The sequence below is a fragment of the Carlito syrichta genome, unplaced genomic scaffold (assembly GCF_000164805.1).
Source record: "Carlito syrichta isolate Samal-C Ts95f unplaced genomic scaffold, Tarsius_syrichta-2.0.1 Scaffold287529, whole genome shotgun sequence".
Taxonomy (NCBI): domain Eukaryota; kingdom Metazoa; phylum Chordata; class Mammalia; order Primates; family Tarsiidae; genus Carlito; species Carlito syrichta.
Window position 1 is genome coordinate 157,805 of NW_007231625.1, and position 20,973 is coordinate 178,777.

The following is a 20,973-nucleotide window of genomic DNA, read 5'->3' on the forward strand; positions in this document are numbered from 1 at the left end:
TGAATTAATATATGTAAAGCCCTTAGAATAGTGCCTTAGCATTATATAATTGTTAGCTAGTATCATCATCATCATCATCATCAAAGGAAGTATTGGTCTGGGCACAGTGGCTCACACCTATAATCTCAGCACTTTGGGAGGCTGAGGTGGGAGGATCACTTGAGGTGTGGAGTTTGAGATCAGCCTAGACAACAAGCAAGACTTTATCTCTGAAAAATAAAAAAAGTTAAAAAGAAAAAAAGTATTGTATAGAGGGAAGAGAACTTTGGAATTTAAGAGGTGCATGGGGGACAAGTTCAATCCTTCTGGACCTCACTTGCCTCACCTGTGAAATAGGAATGTTTTTCAGGCTTCTTATGAGCATCAACTATAATAATGCTTTGGAAATAAGTAAGTAACTATAAAGAGGCTACCTAAACATTGCTATTAGGTATAATGTGATTACTACAGAGTCATCATATAACTGATCTGTATTAAACAAACCAGACTTACCTAAGTGGGTTCTGCTGTCATTAATTCAGTCATTGTTAGTTAAGTGCCTACTCAATACCATCACCTTATGCCAGTGATGCTGCTGTTCTGGCCTCCGCTTTAGAATTCTTCAGAACCTGGGATCAGTTTTGGTCTTAGGCTTTTTAGTTAGTTGCAATGAACAGAAACACATGCTAGCTTAATTTAAAGGAGTTTTACTGGCGGGACACAGGGGGATTTCAGGTACCCAAGCATAGGAAGTGTAGCCATGTTATCTGGAAAGTCATCAGGCTGTGGCTTTTCCAACTCTTTGTGATTTTGTGGTTTTTCTGGCCTCAGCTCATCTATTATTTCTGGATTCTTCCTGCAGAATTGCTTTCTCTGCAAAGCTGGTGGCTTTTGCGTCTTCATATTTTTTGGCTGGTGAGCGGTGTTGTCTTGCCATGGTACCTGCTCAGAGATGTGCTATGACCTTACTGCTCCAGGACCCATTATCACCCAACTCCCTTAGTCTGTGTCCTCTGAATTCAAGAGAAGGAATTGGAATCATCCAGTGAAGTTGGGTGTTCACTCTGGTCCCATCAGCTACGGCAAGGTTGTGAAGAATGTTGTGTAGTACAGACAGGCTGCCTGGACTTTGTGGGAAAGGGCAGAGTTGCTGAGAGAGGGGAGCTTATTAGTATCTCTTGAATTGTCTTGGTGGCTGCAAATCTCCATGCTTTAAAATGGGTATGAATTTTTGGAACAGCCAAGAATCATTCAGGGGATAGCTTTATAAATAGTCGGTAAACCTAGGAAATGTCATAGGGGTCAAAAGAAAGTAGTAGCTATAAAGTAATGGGCTTTAGCTTATTTATCTTTTAAGGTAGTATTCAGAAAGGAGTTTTTAAGAAATATGGTTTATTTCTTAGCAGCACAATTGAAATTAAGGGTGTAGCTTCTTTTGGTGAGGACTTAAAAATGGACATCCTCATTTGGATTTTTAAAATTCCACTTAAGAATCAGGCACTTTTAGACTTAGAAGGCATTCAAGACACACTCACACCTTATAATAGAAGAAAACTGAGACTTTGAGTAAGGGGCCATGAACACATGGTGATGGAACTAGGATTGAGTCTTCAGTCTTCCTGCTCTAAAGCTAGTTGCTGTCTTTAGCAGGAAAGGCCATCCCAGCCCAATGCTCTTTCTAGTATACCTTCACTGCCTACTAATGTTAAAAATAAGAAACCAAACTAAATAACAATGATCTAAACAGCCAAACTGTACAATTCCATTTATATGAAGTACAGAAGTAGGCAAAACTCCTCAACGGTGATGATAGAAGCCAGAAGGAAGCTGTCCTTTAAAGGACTGGAAGGTGGGAGATTGACTGGAAAGAGGTATGAGGGAATCTTCTGGCGTGATGAAAATGTTCAGTGTCTTGTTTTGGGTGGTGGTTACAGGGAGACGTGTATTTCTATTATACGAGGATGACCCCCCAAAAACCCTGGATTTATCTATTTAAATTTGTGTATTTAGTCTTATGTGTTTAAACTTCAGTCACCTTCAAACTGCTTTCAATTTGAAGCAGTACACTCCTCAGAATAGTTTTTGAACTCAGTAATGTTGATGCCTTTTAATGTTTCTGCCGGTTATTGTTTCACCTCTTCCACACTGGCAAAACATTTCCCTCTGAGGACTTTTTCAAATAAAAAGAAGTTCCTCAGGGTGAGATCAAGGGAATAGGGAGGGAGGGCATGGGGGTCATGCTAGTTTTAGTCAAAAACTACTGAACACTCAGTGGGGGTGTGGGCAGGTGTGCTTATAAATTACTCATCATAAAATGTGCAAACAGGTTAAAAGAATCTCCAAAAAAAATTCACTGAAGCCGAACGCAGCCTCACACAACAACACTAGCTGGTACACTGATGCCAATAGGTACTTACCTAGACTGGGCTCAGTGACTCAGCCTGTAATCCCAGCACTTTGGATTGCCTGAGCCCGCAGGTTCGAGACCAGCCCAAGCAACTTGGCGAGACCTCGTCTCTACGATAAATTTAAAACATTAGCTGGGTGTAATACCACGTGCCTATAGTTCCTGCTACTTGAAAGGCTGATGTGGAAGGATCACCAAAGCCCAGCAGGTCGACACTGGAGTGCCCATGAGTGTGCCACTGCACTCCAGACTGGGCGACAGAATGAGACTCTGATTCAAAAAAAAAAAAGAATACTTACCTAGCAGGGGAAACCTGTACTACAAGGGGCTTCTGGGATTTTTTGGGGTCCCCTTTGTATATGTTTATATAGACACAGATATATACACTTAGGCTCTATACATGTATATCTCAGTTTTTAAAAATGACCTCACAATTGCGCAGTTGTACCTCCTAATGACAGTAGATTAGCCGATAGGATAAGGATGCATCTCTAGGGTGCCACCCCTGGAATGAGAAATCCCTGCCTTGCTCTGTCACTGGATTAGAACATTTCAGCCAGAAGTTATGTGAATGGGGTCAATGTCTTCTTCGAGGCTTGTTGTCTGTCTAGGCACATGAAAATTACACATGAAAAGCTATGCCTGGAGCTGCAGAAGTTGGAAGCTTTAGGGGCCATCAGGCCAGCCTTTAGGCTGGATTTAGATGCAATGGACAGAAATTCAGGCTAGCTCAGGGAAAGGGGAAGAGCATGACCAAAGTCACCTCCAGGTTGTGTCCCCCCTTTACAGCTTAACCAAACAGAGCTTGAGTTTTGCCATCTTCAAAGGGAGGTGATAATCCTATTCTGCCTACTTCATAGGGCTACTGGGAGGACTCGATGGTAAGTGGAAGCACTTTGAAAACCATTTCTTTTACATTGTCATGTTCTGGAAATGTTGGTATTTTTGATGATTGACTTCTGAAGCAGCCCACAGTGATTAGGAAATGGTCATGAAAGCTTCTCTCTTTCTGAGGCTTACAGGTTTATAGGGGACAAGACTTTACCCCTTTTCACAAAGAGATTTGTACTTACTAGGCTATAAGAACTGACATCTGTGTTTGGGCTGAAAAATTGATAGCATACGTGAATAACAGCTTAGCAACAGCTATGCTGCGTATGCCAGGAGAGGTAGGTGGTCCCCATTAGTGAGGCATGAATTGCGGGAGAGTGGCTAAACCTGGAGGATGCAAAAAGGTCTTTTTCATTAAGAGAGAGGCCGTTCCTGAACCTGTAGGCAAGAAATGTAAACAGACATTGAAATAATCCATCAGTCAAGTGACTTGCCTTCCTCAGACCCTGGAGAGAGAATGTTTTAGCTACTGCTTGGAATACCACTAAGCTATCAGAGTTGCCTAGGATACCAGTCACATGGGCCCATCTTCCAGACTTGCTCAAAATGATGTATTTTCCTTTATTTTGGAGAGAAGTAGGGGAGGGGTCAGGGGTGCCTACAAAGCCTTGTCCTGCTGGAAAGAGGCCTTTGTAAGAGGATGGCCTTACCTCCCTTACTTGAGTTCTCAGCAGCCCTTGCCCTAGGCAGTAGGGACTAAAATAGCATTTCCTGTCCCAGTTCTCTTCCCCATTTTCTGAATGTTTTCCCACACAAAGGAGGCTCCACATTGTGTCCTTTGAGGGGAAAGGAGTGGCAGCAGTGAGTAGGGAGGAGCCAAGAGTGCCTACAGCTTGGCCCCTTTGACCCTGGGTTCTTCCTGGATGACAGCAGGGCAGAAGTAGCCTGGCTCCATCAGCTAACCACTCAACCAAGAAAGGCTGTCTGTTCTTATCTGTCTCAGAGCATATGCTTCTCCCCCACCCCAAGGGCTCAAGACAGGAATTTGTAAGAAATATGCTCTTCTACCACAGAGTCCTCTTGACCCTAAACCAAAGTGTCACACTGGCAGATTTTGCTACTGTCTTATCTGTAGATGATAGATAGGTTTGGCCCATTTCTACTTGCTGCCTTAATCTCAAGAGACAAAAGCCCAAGGAAAGGTTGTGATATGATCTAGAAAAGTTCGAACCAAGTAGTCCCATGTGTTACTGTAGGCAGTATCTGGCTTCAAATTCTCCACAATATGTAATGAGTAAAAAATGAAGGTATACTCTGACTTTTTCCTTCTTTCTGATTTTTTTCTCCCCAGGCAGCTGTGTCTGTGTGTGTCTTGGAGAAGTAGGGCCCATTGGAAACAATGCCACCACCATCAGACATTGTCAAAGTGGCCATTGAGTGGCCAGGTGCTAATGCCCAGCTCCTTGAAATCGACCAGGTATGCTCCTGAAATGCGAAGCAGCGATGCAAGGAGAGGGACCTGGGGAATACATGGCTGAGGATGTCTAGAGGGATGGGGACCCTAGGGAAAGTCTCCATGGCTTGGAGGAGGCTTCCTCTTCAACAAAAGCTATCAGGAAAGAAGTCCATTCTCATGTCCCAGCCTGACCCTGCCCTGGCAGCCCTTCTCGTCAGAGCTTTGGCATGAGTAGGTCATGGCTGCTCATGAAGGGTCTCTCTCTTTCTTTCAGAAACGGCCTCTGGCATCCATCATCAAGGAAGTTTGTGATGGGTAGGTTGAAATAGACTTCATTTTCCACAGTGGCAGCTCAGACTGAAGGCATGCTACCAGATATCGAAGGGAATTCTGCAAAGGCCCTCTAGTTAGGCAGGTCCCCAGCGTGGGGCTCTTGTGGATCATTGTGTTACCAATGAAGTATACAGTTGACAAGGATGCCTCTGAGACCTCCTGTAAATCTTAACTTTTTGCTTTAAGTCCAGGAATGCCCTACCTGAGGTCCTAATGGGATCTGAGACCCCCCCCCCAATTGTATGGACCTCCTTTTGTGGTGCTAATCTTTACAAAAGACTGAGGGGTGGATTTTTTCCAACTTCTCTCCCTAATGCTTTGGATTTTTTCCACTGTATTTCACATGCCTCCCAATCTCTTGAGCACCTCTGTTTAAAGTATTTATTTGCAGCTTCTGGACAGGCCCATAAGAATGGCCAGGTGGGATGTACTGTTCTTCTCTTACACAGGTGGTCGTTACCCAACCCAGAGTATTACACTCTCCGTTATGCAGATGGCCCCCAGCTCTACATCACCGAACAGGTTAGTACAGGCGAGGCAAGTCAATACAGGCCGTGCTTGGAAGTGAGCGACCCACGAAGGCAGCACTACTGTTTACTTGCCCAGCATCCGGGTAGCTTCCATTTGTTGGGTAAAGAGCCACTCCCTGGGGAGTGGGGAACATCAGCCATTGTTCTCTGATGGCTAAAAAAAAAATTGCTTTTACTTCTTGAGAACCCAGGGTGCTAGAAGATCTTAGAAGCCCTTTGCTGAAGAACAAGCAGGAGAAGAGGGCATGGTTGAGTGCCTCAGTTGCAAATGCTTTTTAAAACAACAGAAAGTTCTTGTTGACTCAACTTGCTTGTACTTTTTAAATATTCTGTCTTAGGTTTTTTTTTTTTTTCCACTACCCAGACTCGCAGTGACATTAAGAATGGGACAATCTTGCAACTGGCTATCTCCCCGGTAGGTATTCTTCCTTAGGGTTTTATGCAGTTAGCAAACATATATGAGCACTTGCTGTGGTCCATGCTCTGTTCTAGAAACTGGGACGCTGGCAATTAAAAAGTCACTTTTTGTATCCATTAAAATACAGAAAAACAAAGTCTGTCTTGGCTCTCACCACCTTGTTGGGAGTAAACAAACAAATATTATAAAAGACCTCTCTCAAGGGTCTTGAGAGAAAGTGCTTATGGAGCTGTGGGAGCTGACAAAAGGGACCACTCAACTTAGCCTGAGTATTTCCAGAAAGCCTTCCCAGAGAAGGGGACACTTAGCTCAGGTGTAAGGATAAGCAAGAATTTGCTGGAGAAAGAAGAAAAGATAAAGTAATGTAAGCAGATAAGTCAACATTGCAAAGGCACAGAGGAGTGCTGTGTTTGCAGGTTACTGGACAACTTGCTCGTGGGTTTGAACTCTATCCAGAGGAAAACTGGGGACCTTGAAGGATTTTAAGCAGGAAGGTACATGATTTTACATTTTAGAAAGACCACTTTAGTGACAGTGTGGGGGAAGGAAGGTTGGTGACAGGGGGACCCTTTAAGAGGCTAATGGAATGTCAATGGCACAGTGAAGCAAATGGCAATGGAGAGGAAAGGATGGATATGGGAAATATTTAGGAGGTGACCTTTATGAGTTTGGTGACATGCTGGATGTGCAAGGAAAGGGGGGATGCAGAATGACCCCCTGATTTCTATAAGAGCACCCTTAAAGACCACAAGGAAGCAACCAGAAGGGTAGAGAGAACACCTAGAGTGTGAAATCCCTCCGGAGCTGAGGGCAGGGAAAGTGTCAGGATGGTAGAAGGTGTGGACTACAGTTTCTAATGGGCAGAGAGATTTAGTTCACTGAGAACAGAAAAGCTGTCCACTAACCCAGGAAGTCAAGATGCCACTGGTGATCTTCACCACAACAGTTTTGGTGGTGGGGCAGGTAGCCAGATATCAGGGGTCTGAGTCAAAGAAAGTTTAAAAAGTGAGACCCTTGAGTCTCCCTGTGAGTCAGAAAGCTTGGCTTTGAAAGGAAGCAGACAGACAAGGTGGTAACTCGAGGCGCATGTGGAGTCAAAAGATGTGCTTTAAAAAAACGGGAAGCATCAATGTGCTCAAAAATCAAAATGTTGGGAAAAGATATAGTGAAGGTCTTTCCCTTACTCCTGTCCCCATCTCCCCAGTTCCCTTCCTCTCCAACTCCTCAAAGTTATTCATTTCTGTTGCAGTTTTTCATGTGTCGTTGAGAGTGTATTAAGACTGCAGGTGCAGGAAGGAGGGATAATCAGTGGAACAGGACCTTATTCAGTCGGGACAGGAAGGTCTCAAAGCCCAGTTGGAAGAAAGCACCTTGACTGCCAGGCCTGTGAGGAAGGTGGTCAATATGGGGGCAACTCTGGTGACATTTGTAGAAGGCTGGCCAAAGATGAGGGGCATGGTGGCACCTGTTTTCTTGTGATAGTGAGAGAAAGAGGTTTCTCTCTCATCTGAGAGAAGAGGAGGTTTGAAGTAATTTCAGCTAACATTTACTGAATGCCTGTATTTTGCTAAATACTTTGTGTATATTTATCATCTAATCCTTACAAACACCTGATGAGATAGGTGTTCCTGATAGCCCCATTTTGCAGACATGGAAACTGAGACTCAGGTTAAATGACTTGCCACTTGTCACACAGCTAAAAAGATGGCTGAACCAACTCTCAAACCCAAGTTTGTCAGACTCTAGGTCAGTATTCTTACCATCATGTTCTTCTGCCTCTTTCTCTTCTCCTGAACTCTTTTCATCTTAAGGACTCCATTTTTCCCTGCTAGGCTCTGGAATTTAACATGACAGTTGGGGAGTTACTCATTTTTATGGAAGTGCTGAAGCTCTTGCACAGTGTGGTTGACTCCCAGAAGCACATCTCTCTGGAACGGGAGGCAGCAGCCCAGAAATGCTGTCTCAGGAGGAAAATTGACATTTGGAGTTGGAAGCTTCTAAGTGGGATGCAGACCAGTGCTCGTCAAATTGTTCTATCCTGTGACCTTTTCCCTGGTGCACGTTTCCTCCACCATAGAGATGGTGGATGGTTTCTGTATCATGGAGAGCAGTGTGCTGTGAAGGACCATCTTTGTAACAGAGGCCCAGGGGAGAGGGATGGCAGGCCTGACTCCCTGACTGGCAGCAGGAGCTGGGCTCCAGTCACTTGCTTAACACTGAGAGAGAAAGGCAAGACAACAGGAGCATTTTTCTCCTGAGGCTCTTCCTTTTTAGTGTAGAGCATTAAATTAACACCCAAAAAATAGAGAATGATGAAACAGTAAGCTAGGGCACTGACTATGAAGAAATAAGTTCAGCAAAAGACCTGTGAACCAGAGGAGGGATGTCAGCCATCCCTTGCAGAAAATTAGGCATGCATTCTGCTAGGAATAGTGCATGTGCTGGAAGAAAGTTTTGTCTTCACCAGCCATCATTTTCATAAGACTATTTTGAAATTAACTTTTTCTGGCTCCTTGGTATTCTTAAAGTTCCCCTAAAACTGTTACTTTGAGGCACAATGATATGAACTTTGAGAGAAAGCTTTAAAAATTGATCAGGTAGCCAGGCTCGGTGGCTCAGCCTGTAATCCCATGCCTTGGGAGGCTGAGGTGAGTGGATTACCTGAGCCCGCGGGTTCGAGACCTGCCTGGGCAACTTGGTGAGACCTCATCTCTACAATAAATCAAAAAATTAGCCGGGTGTGGTAGCGCACGCCTGTAGTTCCAGCTACTTGGAAGGCTGAGACGGAAGGATCGCCGGAGCCCAGCAGGTCGAGGCTGCGGTGGCTGGGAGCATGCCACTGCACTCCAGTCTGGGCAACAGAGTGAGACTCCAACTCAAAAAAAAAGGAAAAAAAAATTTATCAGTCTTACCACATTTTAGGAGTAAAAGGGAACTTAAAGGTCATTAAATTATTCACTCAATACAAGAACTCCTTCTATAACATCTTTGACAGATAGTTGCCCAGATTCTCCTTGATTGTTTCTGGTGACAGGGAGCTCAGTACCTCAAGAGAAACCTTTTCCACTGTTTGAAAGTTTTCATAGAAATCTGTCCTCTATTAAGCCAATATTTTTTTTTCTGTGACTTGCTATAGTTAATGGGTCTCCCAGATCTCCCTTGTGTTCCCTTAGTAGGAATTTTTTAATTCATAGATGAGTAGTACAGAAAAGATATGGATAACCACAGATTGGTCTTGGTATAGTGAGAATGCCCAGATTGAGCCAATAAACATTTATTTAGCAACCCTTCTAGGCAGTGTGAAGTAACTAGTTCTGGCTTGGGTTTGGATGTCCATAGAAAGGCCCCTGTGGGCTGTCCACAGAGTAGTAACCTGTGCAAGGAGCAGCTGGCACATGTCTTGTCCCTGACCTCACAGTCCCGGGCTGCACGCCAGCTGATGGAGAGGACTCAGTCATCCAACATGGAGACCCGGCTGGATGCTATGAAGGAGCTGGCCAAGTTGTCTGCCGATGTGACTTTCGCTACTGAGTTCATCAACATGGATGGCATTGTTGTGTTGACGAGGCTTGTGGAAAGTGGAACCAAACTCTTGTCCCAGTGAGTATTACTGAGGTCTTGTTCCGAGGGACTTCAGAGAGTTACTGCACCCCACAGGGCATCCTAGTGTCATTTCTATGGAGTCAGATAAGGATTTTCTTGAACACCACACAGAGCAGTGTAACAAGCCCTGGAGTCCATCCAGAGAAGTCAACTCACCACTGTGGCTCTTCGTCTTGTATTAACAGAGTAGTTAGGACTGCTCGTGGAACAGCTCGCAAATTAATAGCAAAAAACAGTATTGTACCAAGGGAGTGGTAAAAGTAGGGGCTGTAAAAGTCAGGAAAAGAAAGGTCAGTCCATGTTAGACATGTTAATTTATGGGCAGTGCTTGGTCTGATGAGGGTTAGTGAGCATGTTCGTTATATCCCAAAACAGTGTCTGATTCTTAACTACCCTCCCTTCCTCTCCAGTCACTTCCCATTCCATACACAGGGGTCTTCCTTCATGTTTACCACAGGTTATCCCCTGCCCCTTTGCCCTCTCCTTGCCACACATTCACACAGGGTGGAAAAGATTCAGAACTTTGTGATATGCCACAAGCATCTTTGTTATACTCTAGAGTTGAGATGAATGTGGAAGGAAGCTGTGCCTTGTAATCAGCAGGGAATAGATAGATGCTTGGACTCCCATTTGAGCTTGTGGGGCCTGAACTGGCAGACAGAAATCTCTCAGCCTGTGGATCAGCTACTGAAATGTTCAGCAAAGTCAAGCAACTAATCATAGATATTTGTTTTACGTCTTGGATCTTCCAGCTGCACTGAAGTCCCAAAACCTTCAGCTGCCATGAGCACCGACACAGGTGTTCTACAGTCTCCCGAGAGGGCAGGGTTAGACTGGCCTTAGTTCTTCCTCTTCACCCTTCAATATTGTTTTGAGGATGATTGTTAGGAGAGGAGTGTGTCTGCACATACTTTTTAATTCTAGAGCACTGTACACATGTATAAAGGATTAGACATATAAGGAGGAGAGATGAAAGAGGGAACACATTTCAGTCCTTACTCTTTACCAGTAAGTACTTTGCATACATCATCATCCTGCCCTTGTCACAACCCATGAGGTTAACACTGTGAGACTAACTTGATTTTACAGAGGAAAAAATTGAAGTTTGGAAAGATAAAGTTGGTTTGGTTAATAAATGTTTGAACAGATTGAACCCATATCCTGCACTTCGCTGCCTCTTGGCCAAAAGGCTGACATGGGACTTCAGTCCCCTTAGGGTCCCCCACCAAGTGCTGGAGTTTGACAAAGACCTGATGTCTTCTTTGGCCTTGGGAAAAAGATATGTGATTCCATTCCCTGAGATGAAGCATCATAGAGAAGGAATGCCTCATCACACAGCAGCCTTATTTTTTTCAATGATAGATACCTGGGCTGAATCTTCTCTACATCTGACTAGATGTGCATGCAGGCACGTACAGTTGCATCGACCGATTTCCCATGGGACGTTTACATTGAAATTCATCTTTTTGGTGGCTGCCTTCACATCAGTGTTCCTGGATCTCAATCTTTGTATTATTTGTGTGTGTGTTGCACATGTCTCAGCTACAGTGAGATGCTGGCATTCACCCTGACTGCCTTCCTAGAGCTCATGGACCATGGCATTGTCTCCTGGGACATGGTTTCAATCACCTTCATTAAGCAGGTGAGGTATCCAACATTCTGCCTTCCTCTCCTCCCTTAGTTGCCAGTTGTTCCCTGGGCTTAAGGGGAGATGCAAGCAGTACAGCCATTCTGGTGAGAGTCAGCCTTGTATTCCCTGGGGCTGGATTTTCTATCCCTATGCTGTGGTCTTCCTGTGGCTTCTGAAAGACTTACACTTTGCTATAGTCTCAGAGCCTGCACTGAGAAGGCACTGGGCTCTCAGAACTGAATATGGTCAGAGTAGAATGGAATTTTCAGTGAGACTTAGAATAAAACCAGTCAGTCAATCAGTACCATCCCTGAATCGTCTGACTGGCTTCCTGAATGCTGCCCTTTTTTTTGGATAAAAAGTATACATTTCAGCTGGGTGTGGTGGCTCACACCTGTAATCCCAACACTTTGGGAGGCTTAGGTGAGAGAATTGCCTGACCCCAGGGTTCTAGGCCAGCCTGGGCAACTTGGTGAGACCTTAGCTCTACAACAAATCAAAAAAATAATTATCTGGGTGTGCTGACATGCACCTGTAGTTCCAGCTACTTGGAAGGCTGAGGCAGAAGAATCCCCTGAGCCCAGCAGGTTGAGACTGCGGTGGCCGTGAGCATGCTGCTACATGGGCAACAGAGTGAGACTCTGACTCAAAGACCAAAAAAGTGCATTTCATTTGCAAACCTACATTCTATGTACAAATCTACAAGGTAGCCTATTTGGCTTGTAAGGCTGAACTCAGTGAGAAAGAGAGTCCTTCTGGTTTTTCCCTCCTTTCTTCTATAAGAAGAGGCAGTGTCAATTCAGAAAACCAAACTAAAGCCAATGAATATTCTATCTGCTGACCTAGAATTTCACCTGTCATTGGCTTAGAGCATTGAGAACTTACCAACACTGGACAAAAGTGAAATGACCATGAGTCAAGGGTGTTATTATGGGGATTGAGAAGAGGGATTAGATTAAAAGACTTCAAGACCCTTTCTACCTCTCAAAGCCTGTGATGTTCCAAATGTGTGTAGGGAGAAAGTATATGTCAGGAGAAGAATGCATGGAGATAAAATGAGATCCCAGTATCAGTAAAATCGTTTGAGTTTCACTTTGTCACCCAGGCTAGAGTGCCGTGGTACGCTCACGACCACTGCAGCCTCAACCTGCTGGGCTCAGGTGATCCTTTCACCTCAACCTTACAAGTAGCTGGAACTGCAGGCAGGTGCCACCATGCTCAGCTAATTTTTTTTTAATTGTCGAGATAAGTCTCGCCAAGTTGCCCAGGCTGGTCTCTGACCCCTGGGCTCTAGCAATTCTCTGACCTTGGCCTCCCAAAGTGCTGGGATTACAGGCATGAGCCACTGTGCCCAGTGAAATCCATTGCTTTTCTGTACTCCACTTTTTCATGCCTGAATCCTTATTTTGAAAAAAAGGATTAAGCTTTTAGATTAAGAAAGCACAGGTGAGTGTGTCCTGTAATGTGAGATTGAGTTATTTATGCGTAGGGAATTCCTGGCACGCTGGCCACCTAGTGTGTCCACCTAACAGCAGCTGCCTGGTGTGGGCGCCACACCTAAAAGGAAAGAGCTTCAGGCACTAGCATTAGATACTCAAGCCTCTAAGCTCTTGGGCCCTGAGTTTCCCAGTTGATGTACCCCTGTCTGGTCCAGATTGCAGGGTATGTGAGCCAGCCCATGGTGGACGTGTCAATCCTTCAGCGGTCCCTGGCCATCCTGGAGAGCATGGTCTTGAACAGCCAGAGTCTGTACCAGAAGATAGCGGAGGAAATCACCGTGGGACAGCTCATCTCACACCTCCAGGTGTGAGTAAGAGACCCAGCACCTCCCTCCCTTCACCTGTCTGTTCTCCTCTGCTTTGGTTATATTCCAAGATGCTGGTCTGCTTGTTCATCCATTCACCAGCTCTTCCACACTAGTGCCAGAATTCCTCCCATAATTCAGACCTGTTTATGTTATGCTCCTGCCTAAAATCCTTGCCCCTTAGGCTAAAGTGAAGGACTTCTCAATCTACTGGTGCCGCCCAGTCCCAAACAAAATTAGATGCTTTTTCTATGTGCCCAATAGTCTCTGTTATACAGTTATACTGATATAAAATACTTTATTATCTATTGCCCATTTTAAACTTTGAGCTCCCTAGGAACAGGGACCAATCATTTTTTTATCGCCTGCCTTGATTTCAGCAGCAGCTCAGTTAGTATTAGTTGAATGAACACTTGCTGAACTGACACTGCACTGTGGGAGATAGCAAGAAGTATCGTATGGTGCACGAGTTTGGGGTACCTGTTGAAATCCAGGCTCTACTGCATGTGAGGTCTCGGCCTTCGGCAAGTTACCCAGTCTCTTCTTGCCTCAGTTTCCTCACCTCTAGACTCAGATTAACCATCTTCACTTCTTGGACTGTGAGAATCAAAGGAGATAAAATCTAGCATTATGACCAGCGCAGGTTAGGTAGTAAATAAATTCAGGGTTTTTGTTGTTTTTTTTTTAAGAATCTTCTCACATCCTAAAACATTTACCGGATAAGACCAGGTGACAAATGAACCTCCTGGAGTGCCATTCCTCTCCCTTTTTTTTTTTTTTGAGTCATAGTCTCACTCTGTTGTCTAGGCTGGAGTGCAGTGGCATGCTCATGGTCACCGCAATGTTGACCTGCTGGGCTCAGGCGATCCTTCTGCTTCAGCCTTCCAAGTAGCTGGAATTACAGGCATACATCACCATGCCCAGGTAATATTTTGATTTATTGTAGAGTCGAGGTCTCGCCATGTTGCCCAGGCTGGTCTTGAACTCCTGGGTTCAGGCAATCTTCTTGCCTCTGCCTCCCAAAGTGCTGGGATTATAGGTGTGAGCCACTGTGTCAGGCCTTTACTTCACATTCAGTCAATCTATACAGCCTAAAGGGCTGGACTTCCCAGAACAAGGGTGGTAATGCTGTTGATTCCTTTCTGACTCTTGCTCATGTCTGCGCTACTGGGTGTTGCTATAATGCTGCCAGCATCCTCCGCCAGTTCCAGGGGAAGTCAAAGCTCCCAGATCTGGGAGTTTAGAGCCCCCTATCTTCACTCAGCTGTGCTCCCAGCCTGTTTTTCCTCACTAATCCAAATAAAAAGAAGACACAGTGATTTATTTGCTGCTCTGATCTATCCTTGTCACTTTGAAGGACCTCGGCCTCAGCTTTCAAACCCAAAGAGCAAACAGGGTCGATTTGAGTGAGAGACATTATAAACCCCCATTAGGGAATTCTGACTTTCCTGTGACCTCACACCTACCTCTCTAGTTTTCTTGTTTTATTTGTCTCTGAATTGGAAATGCCTCCAGTTGCCTCCCTGAGGATGATAAGGAAATGTGGCGATTTTTTTCTTTTCTTTCTTTCTTTTTTTTTTTTTTAGTCAGGGTCTCACTCCGTCGCCCAGGCTGAAATGCAGTCATGGCTACTGCAGCTTTGCAGATAGTCCTGCTGGATGATCCTTCCACCTCAGCCTTCCAAGTAGCTGGGACTACAGGCGTGTACCATCATACCCGGCTAATTTTTTTATGTATTATAGAGACAAGATTTTGCCATGTTGCCCAGGCTGATCTCAAATTCTTCGGCTTAGGCAGTCTTCTTGCCTCGGTCTCCCAAAGTGCTGGATTACAGATGTAAGCCACCATGCCCAACCTTTTTTTAATTTTTTTTAATAGAGACAAGGTCTTACTCTGCCACCTGATTGGAGTGCAGTGGTTTAGTTATAGCTTACTATAGTCTCAAACTCTTGGACTGAAGCAATCCTCTTGTCTCAATTTCCTGAGTATCTGGAACTACAGGCACGTACCACCATGCTCAACTAATGGTTTTATTTTTAATGGAGATGGGTTCTTACTATGTTGGCCAGGTTGGTTTTGAATTCCTGGGCTCAAGCAATCCTCCCACCTCAGCCTCCCAAAGTGCTAGGATTACAGGTGTGAGCCACTGCACCTAGCTGAGACATGCCATTTCAGATTAGGAGCCAACTGTGAATTCTTTCAGCCCACAACTGTCACCAGAATGTATGTGCTCTGCTGTTTGGGCTGAGGGACACTTAGAACCCTCTGTTAGATTCCCTGGATGCCCCTGCCTGACCAGGAAGCCCATCAGCCCCTCGGGAAAGAGAGCCACAGAATGCATCTACAGCATGGCAGGTGGAGCCATTTTGTCAAGTGCCAGGATTATAAGATTCCAGAGAGTGAAATGTTTATTTTTATTTATTTATTTTTTTTGGTGGGGTGTCTCACTCTGTCGCCCAGTCTGGAGTATAGTGGCATGATCACGGCTCACCACAACCTTGACCTCCTGGGCTCAGGTGATCCTTCCACCTCAGTATCCCAAGTAACTGAGACTACAGGCACTACACCTGGTTAATTTTTTTATTTTTTGTAGAGATGAGGTTTCGCTATATTGCCCAGACTGATCTCGAACTCCTAGGCTTGAGCAATCCATCTGCCTCGGTCTTCAAAGTGCTAGGCATGAGCCACCACACCCGGCTGACAAAAGTTTTTTTAATTGAGTAATTTATCTTGGACATTTTCCCATATCAAAGAGCCTTCTGAAAGGGTAGTTCTAAACCTCTTTTACATCCCAGATGCCTTTGAAAATCCAGTAACAACTATGAACTCTCACCTTTTTGGAAAAAATATAACGTAGTCAACTAACTACATAGAATAATTTCTGTACCATTCCTGGGGTTCATAGGCACTAAGCCTATCCCTGAATCCCAGGTTAAGAATATTTACCCCAAGGCTGGGTGCTGTGGCTCATGCCTATAATCCCAGTACTTGGGGAGGCCAAGGTGAGAGGATTGCCTGAGCCCATGGGTTCGAGACCAGCCTGGGCAACTTGGTGAGACCTCATCTCTACAATAAATTTTTAAAAAATTAGCCGGGCATGGTGGCATGTGCCTAGAGTTCCAGCTACTTGGAAGGCTGAGGCAGAAGGATCACCTGAACCCAGCAGGTCGAGGCTGCGGTGGCCGTGAGCATGCCATTTCACTCCAGCCTGGGCAACAGAGTAAGACTCCAACTCAAAAATAAATAAGTAAATAAATAATATTTACTCTAAAACATGATTTTTAATAACTATTTATGATTATTGTATGTATAAACAGTTGCTAATGCAAACAATTGGAATACTTACTATTCTTTCTTTTTTAAATAGTGTTTTTTTCTTTTTTTGAGAGTTGGGAACTCACTTTGTCACCCAGGCTAAAGTGCAGTGGCACGATCATAGCTCTCTGCAGCCTCAAACTCCTGGGCTCAAGCAATCTTCCAGCCTCAGCCTCTTGAGTAACTAGGACTGTAGGTGCATGCCACCACATCCAGCTTTTAGTAGTACTTTAGTGAAACGCTGCCAATAAATCTTGCACAGCTCTCTGATAACTGTCTTGGGATAAATTCGTATTAGTGGAATTGCTGAGTCAAGAGCATGCCTATGTTTAATGCTTCTGAGACTCAGTCCCAGATTATAATCTGTGATTGTTTTAAACAGCATCATCTTGCTGTTCAGTTTTCTAATCTCCCTTTGCCTTTTATCTCCATTGACACAGCTCCAACCAGGAGATTCAGACCTACGCGATTGCACTGATTAATGCACTTTTCCTGAAGGCTCCTGAGGACAAGCGACAGGTCTGTGGCTGCCTTTTCACATTTTCATCTGGGCTCTTCTAAGAGAAGAATTCTCACTGCCTAGTCTTTGCTGTGCAGAGAGCAGAAATCCAGCCATTTTCCCAAGAGTTCTTCCAGTCCTTTGTGTCCAGAGCCCAGCAGCTTTGCTGAAGAGGACTCATGGAAGAACTGTGAGGAGGTCTTAGATCAGAGCAGGGACCTTCAAACTTTTTCCTCCAAAGGGCCAGAGAGTAAATATTTTCTACTTTGTGGGCCTTACAGTCTATGTGGCAGCTACTCAACCTTGCCATTGTATCCGAAAGCAGCCTCAGACAGGTGAATGCATGGGTATGGCTGTCTTCTAATTAGCCTTACTTGTGCTAATAGGCAGCAAACCTAATATAGCCATAGTTTGCCAACTCCTGGGTTAGAGAATCAAGACCAAGGAGTAGGAGACCCTGGGGCACCACTGAGTCCAAGGGGTTTGAAATGCACGGACTGAGCACGACATTTCACGTGTGAAGGTCCTCCGATGTAGATGCTAAACTTTCTTCTTTCTTCCCCTGCTCATTAGCTGTGTGATGTTAGGCAAATAGCTCTGCCACGCTGAACCTCAGTTTCCTCAGATGTAATATAGGTACAGCAAGATCTGCCTTGTTTACCTCACAAGGATGTCGTGGGGGAAACAAGACCCTTGTTTTACAAAGGAGGAAACAAAGAATCAGCTGGGTGGTGGAACAAGCACTAAGAGTTGAAGGGCCTGCATCTGAGTACTTGCCCTGCTTCTTCTCTGGGTCTCTGTTTCTCTTTCTGTAAAATGAAAGGGCTAGTTGAAATTATCTCTTGGGGCCCTTTGAACATGTAACATTCTAGATTTCTCTGAGAAAAGCTCAAGTGTACAAAAGTAAGACTTTAAATTCTCTGTCAACGTCAGAGGCTCATTATCAGTGGGATCATGTTCTGAGCACATGGGAGAGTCTAGAAGGAAGACCAGAAGCATTTGTGGTTCTGTCTGTCCTTGTCTTTCTTGGATGGCTTGGCTCTGTGAATCTCCTCCTTCCCAGTCCTTGTTTGAATGTAAGCTGAAGGCTCATTCCGTCTGCTTCTCTCTGTGCTTTTTGCTTTCTGCCGGCAGGACAAGCACCTTAATCCTCTAGACCTGCCTGTCACTGTAAGTAGCACCGCCGTGTGGAAAGGGCCCTGGCTCTTCCAGGTGGGGAGGTCAAAGCTGGGCAAGAATCTTATGGTCTGATCTAGATGTTTAGGGCACTCCAAGACCCAGGGAAAGGTTGTATGCTGTGAATCTCCTTTGTCAGGACACTTAAGGGAGTTCTGCAGATTGGAGTCACAGAAAGCATTAAGGGTGTGCCCGCCCCAGGGAGTGTGACCCAAGCTTTCCTTTGTAACTTAACTTTTTGTGGGTCTGTGGTTCAACTAGGGAAGATCAGATTCAGAAACAGCCTGTGACTTTCATCTAGACAATACCACAGATGCATCCCCTTGTCACTTGCCTTATCAAAGAGTAAAGGTAAATCTGTGCCCTCTTTGGACTCTTACTGGACTATAGGAATCTGAAAAGGTTCAGACAACTGACAAAAGTGAGTTTGAATGCTCATTTCTTGGTTAGAAGGAGCTTTAGAGAGGTCAGCTTTTCGAGGATGTGAAAAAGGATAAGTGCCTTCCCCGGCACTACAGAAAAGCTTTTGGTCTAAGACCTTTATAGTCTGGCTGTAGATCACTGTGAATTACGCACTTTGTGAGTTGTTCACAGCAAGATTTAATCTCAACCGGCCTCCTATAGCTACCAGAGATGTTTCTAGGCCACCTTCCTCTTCTGCCAGACAGTATATGTTCAGGGAATGCAAAGTAACACTTAATGTTCCTGGCAGCCTCAGCCATTTGGAATATGGTTCAAAATCTAGAAATGAAAGATAAAGACCTTTCAGCTCTGAGAAAAATGACAGAGCTCACAATGTTACTCCATAGGAGAGGTGTGACAGCTCCCTCAGGCCCATTGATTTAGAATTATCTATAAAATTAATGAAGGCAGCAGTTTAGAAAGTGGAGTCATACTAATTAACATTAGTAGGAAGTGATGGCCGACATTGGAAGGAGGAGACAGAAGAATTATGAAAAACTGTCAGAAAAATCAAGGGCATTGTAATCTAGGACCATTCTGTTTAGGGGAAAATAGCTTCACATTTCAGTAGCTCCTCAGAGTATTCAGTGTCACAACACAGAATCATAACCGATGTTCTTCTTTTTGATGAAGCCAAGTCCTTAGCAGTGATTAAATTATAATCATTGTAGCTGCTTCAGAAATAAGAAATGTATATAATATATTTTTTAAAGATTTGCATAAGAATGGTCAAAATAATGATTCCACAAGAACCCTTAAAGCTTTGCTCTCTGGAAGATTCATATATGTAGGATGCTTTATTTCCTGGGTGTGCTAAATAAATAAAGCATTACTGTCAAAATCTGAAGCAAATATTATTAAAAAGATGAGCCTATTATGAAGAATTGCCCCAAAGCACCAGCACATTGTTCTGTGAGCCAATCAGAAGCGAATCACAGACTGCTGTTTAGAGTGACCATGCCCCAGGCCCATCTGCTGGTGGGCAGCAGGTGCTGGACCAAAGCCCCTTCCTTGTTTGGAGTCAGGGCTTCATCGGGGTTCCTTCAGCTTCGGCGGTGGTCTGCCTGCAACAATGCATGTGGCCTGGAAACCATCACGCTGCTCTGTGCTCCACGTGCAATGTCCATTGCCTGGTGTCATTGTGACACAAGTGTCTCATCCTCAACCTGTCCATATCTTGCTTTGAAGACGATGTGGTTGATCATGCCATTAGAAAGGGAGACCCTATTTGAGTTCATTTGCAATCACAAAAAAAAGTGAGGGAACTTTACAGAGTGTAAAATATATTTGATGGTCAGTGAGTTTTCTTTCATTCACCCACTTTTCATTTGAAAGAAAAAAAAAATGAGAAAGAGAAAAAGCCCCAGAGCTATGACATCACCCACCTCTTGCTAATAGTCACAGAGGAATGCCTGCCACCTTGCCTTATACGTTCTTACTTCTCTCCATAGGATATGGCCAATGCATTTGCACAGAAGCACCTTCGCTCTATAATCCTGAATGTGAGTTCTTGGAACACGTATTTTGTTACTGTTTTGTTACTATTAATAGCAGTGATTACGATTATACCAGTTATTATCATTATTATTGAGTGGGAAGGGCACACAAGGAACTCATCAGTAGGTACCAAACACTTCTAAACTGGAAAACTTTTCCTTGGTCTCTAGGAGGCCGCCCCACCAGGAATTGCAGCACCTCTAGGGAGGGACTAAGGGCAGCAGCAGTACTCTGTTGCCCTGCAACTCCAAAATTGTTATCCAGAGGGAATATGTTAAAATAGGCACCAGAGAGGAACGTGATTGAGCCAGCTACCACAATCATAAACCTGAATTGTGCAGGGCATGACAGAGATAAATAAGAGTGTGTATTTGCTCTCAGGAGCTTCTGGCCAGTAGGAAAGACTAGTGATCAGAACACACTGTGGTGTTTGTGGTCTGAGAAAGGACAGGAGGAGCAGTGAGTCCTGCCTTGAAGGAGAGGGCATCAGGAAGCCTTTAGAGGAGTGTCTTCAGGTGAACCTTGGAGGATAAGAGGCAGACAGGAAGGCTGGAAATTCCAGCCAGAGGGTGGCAGGGACCTAGGAGTGTGTGATTAGGTATGGCGGGGTGGGGCAAGGAGCAAGTCAAGTGGCAAGGACCAGATCAGTTAAGGCCTTAGTCTTATTCTGAAGGACACCTGAGGGAATTTAATTAGGATGATGAAATAAGCACATTTGCATTTTAGAAAGATTGTACTGAAAGATGTGTGTTTCCTGGGGGTGTCTGAGGGGGGAGAGCATAGTAGGAGTTGGGGGGTTCTGGAAAGAGGTCTGGTTCCCTGTTGCCACAGAGGTGACATGGGGTGGAGGAGGACTGAGCTGGGAGGTGAGGGTGTTGGGAACTGGGGAGGAGCCAAGGATCTGGATTAAAAGGAAGCAATTTTTTTTGTTTTGTTTTTGTTTTTAATCAATATTTTTTATTATGATGTGGGGTACAGTTAAGGGTTAGGTATACAATTACGTTTCATTCAGGCACCCTGTTGATAAGAGGTG

General features: G+C 44.6%; 1 protein-coding gene across 5 annotated transcripts in view; it reads left to right on the plus strand.

Moving 5' to 3' along the window:
- Positions 1 to 274: 274 nt before the first annotated feature.
- Positions 275 to 20,973, plus strand: part of ELMO2 (engulfment and cell motility 2) — a 33,678-nt gene continuing 12,979 nt past the window's right edge. Inside the window, exons 1-11 of one of the 5 annotated variants that reach the window (XM_021709865.1) lie at positions 275 to 340; positions 4,599 to 4,694; positions 4,948 to 4,988; positions 5,456 to 5,528; positions 5,901 to 5,951; positions 9,373 to 9,554; positions 11,100 to 11,199; positions 12,842 to 12,993; positions 16,747 to 16,825; positions 17,940 to 17,975; positions 19,895 to 19,945. In XM_021709865.1, coding sequence (XP_021565540.1) covers positions 4,617 to 4,694; positions 4,948 to 4,988; positions 5,456 to 5,528; positions 5,901 to 5,951; positions 9,373 to 9,554; positions 11,100 to 11,199; positions 12,842 to 12,993; positions 16,747 to 16,825; positions 17,940 to 17,975; positions 19,895 to 19,945 — 843 coding nt within the window. In that variant the 5' untranslated portion in view covers positions 275 to 340; positions 4,599 to 4,616. Of the gene's footprint in view, positions 341 to 4,153; positions 4,695 to 4,947; positions 4,989 to 5,455; positions 5,529 to 5,900; positions 5,952 to 9,293; positions 9,555 to 11,099; positions 11,200 to 12,841; positions 12,994 to 16,746; positions 16,826 to 17,939; positions 17,976 to 19,894; positions 19,946 to 20,973 lie in introns of those variants that run through there. The other 4 variants (XM_021709864.1, XM_008052811.2, XM_021709867.1 and 1 more) reach the window with 4 other exon arrangements.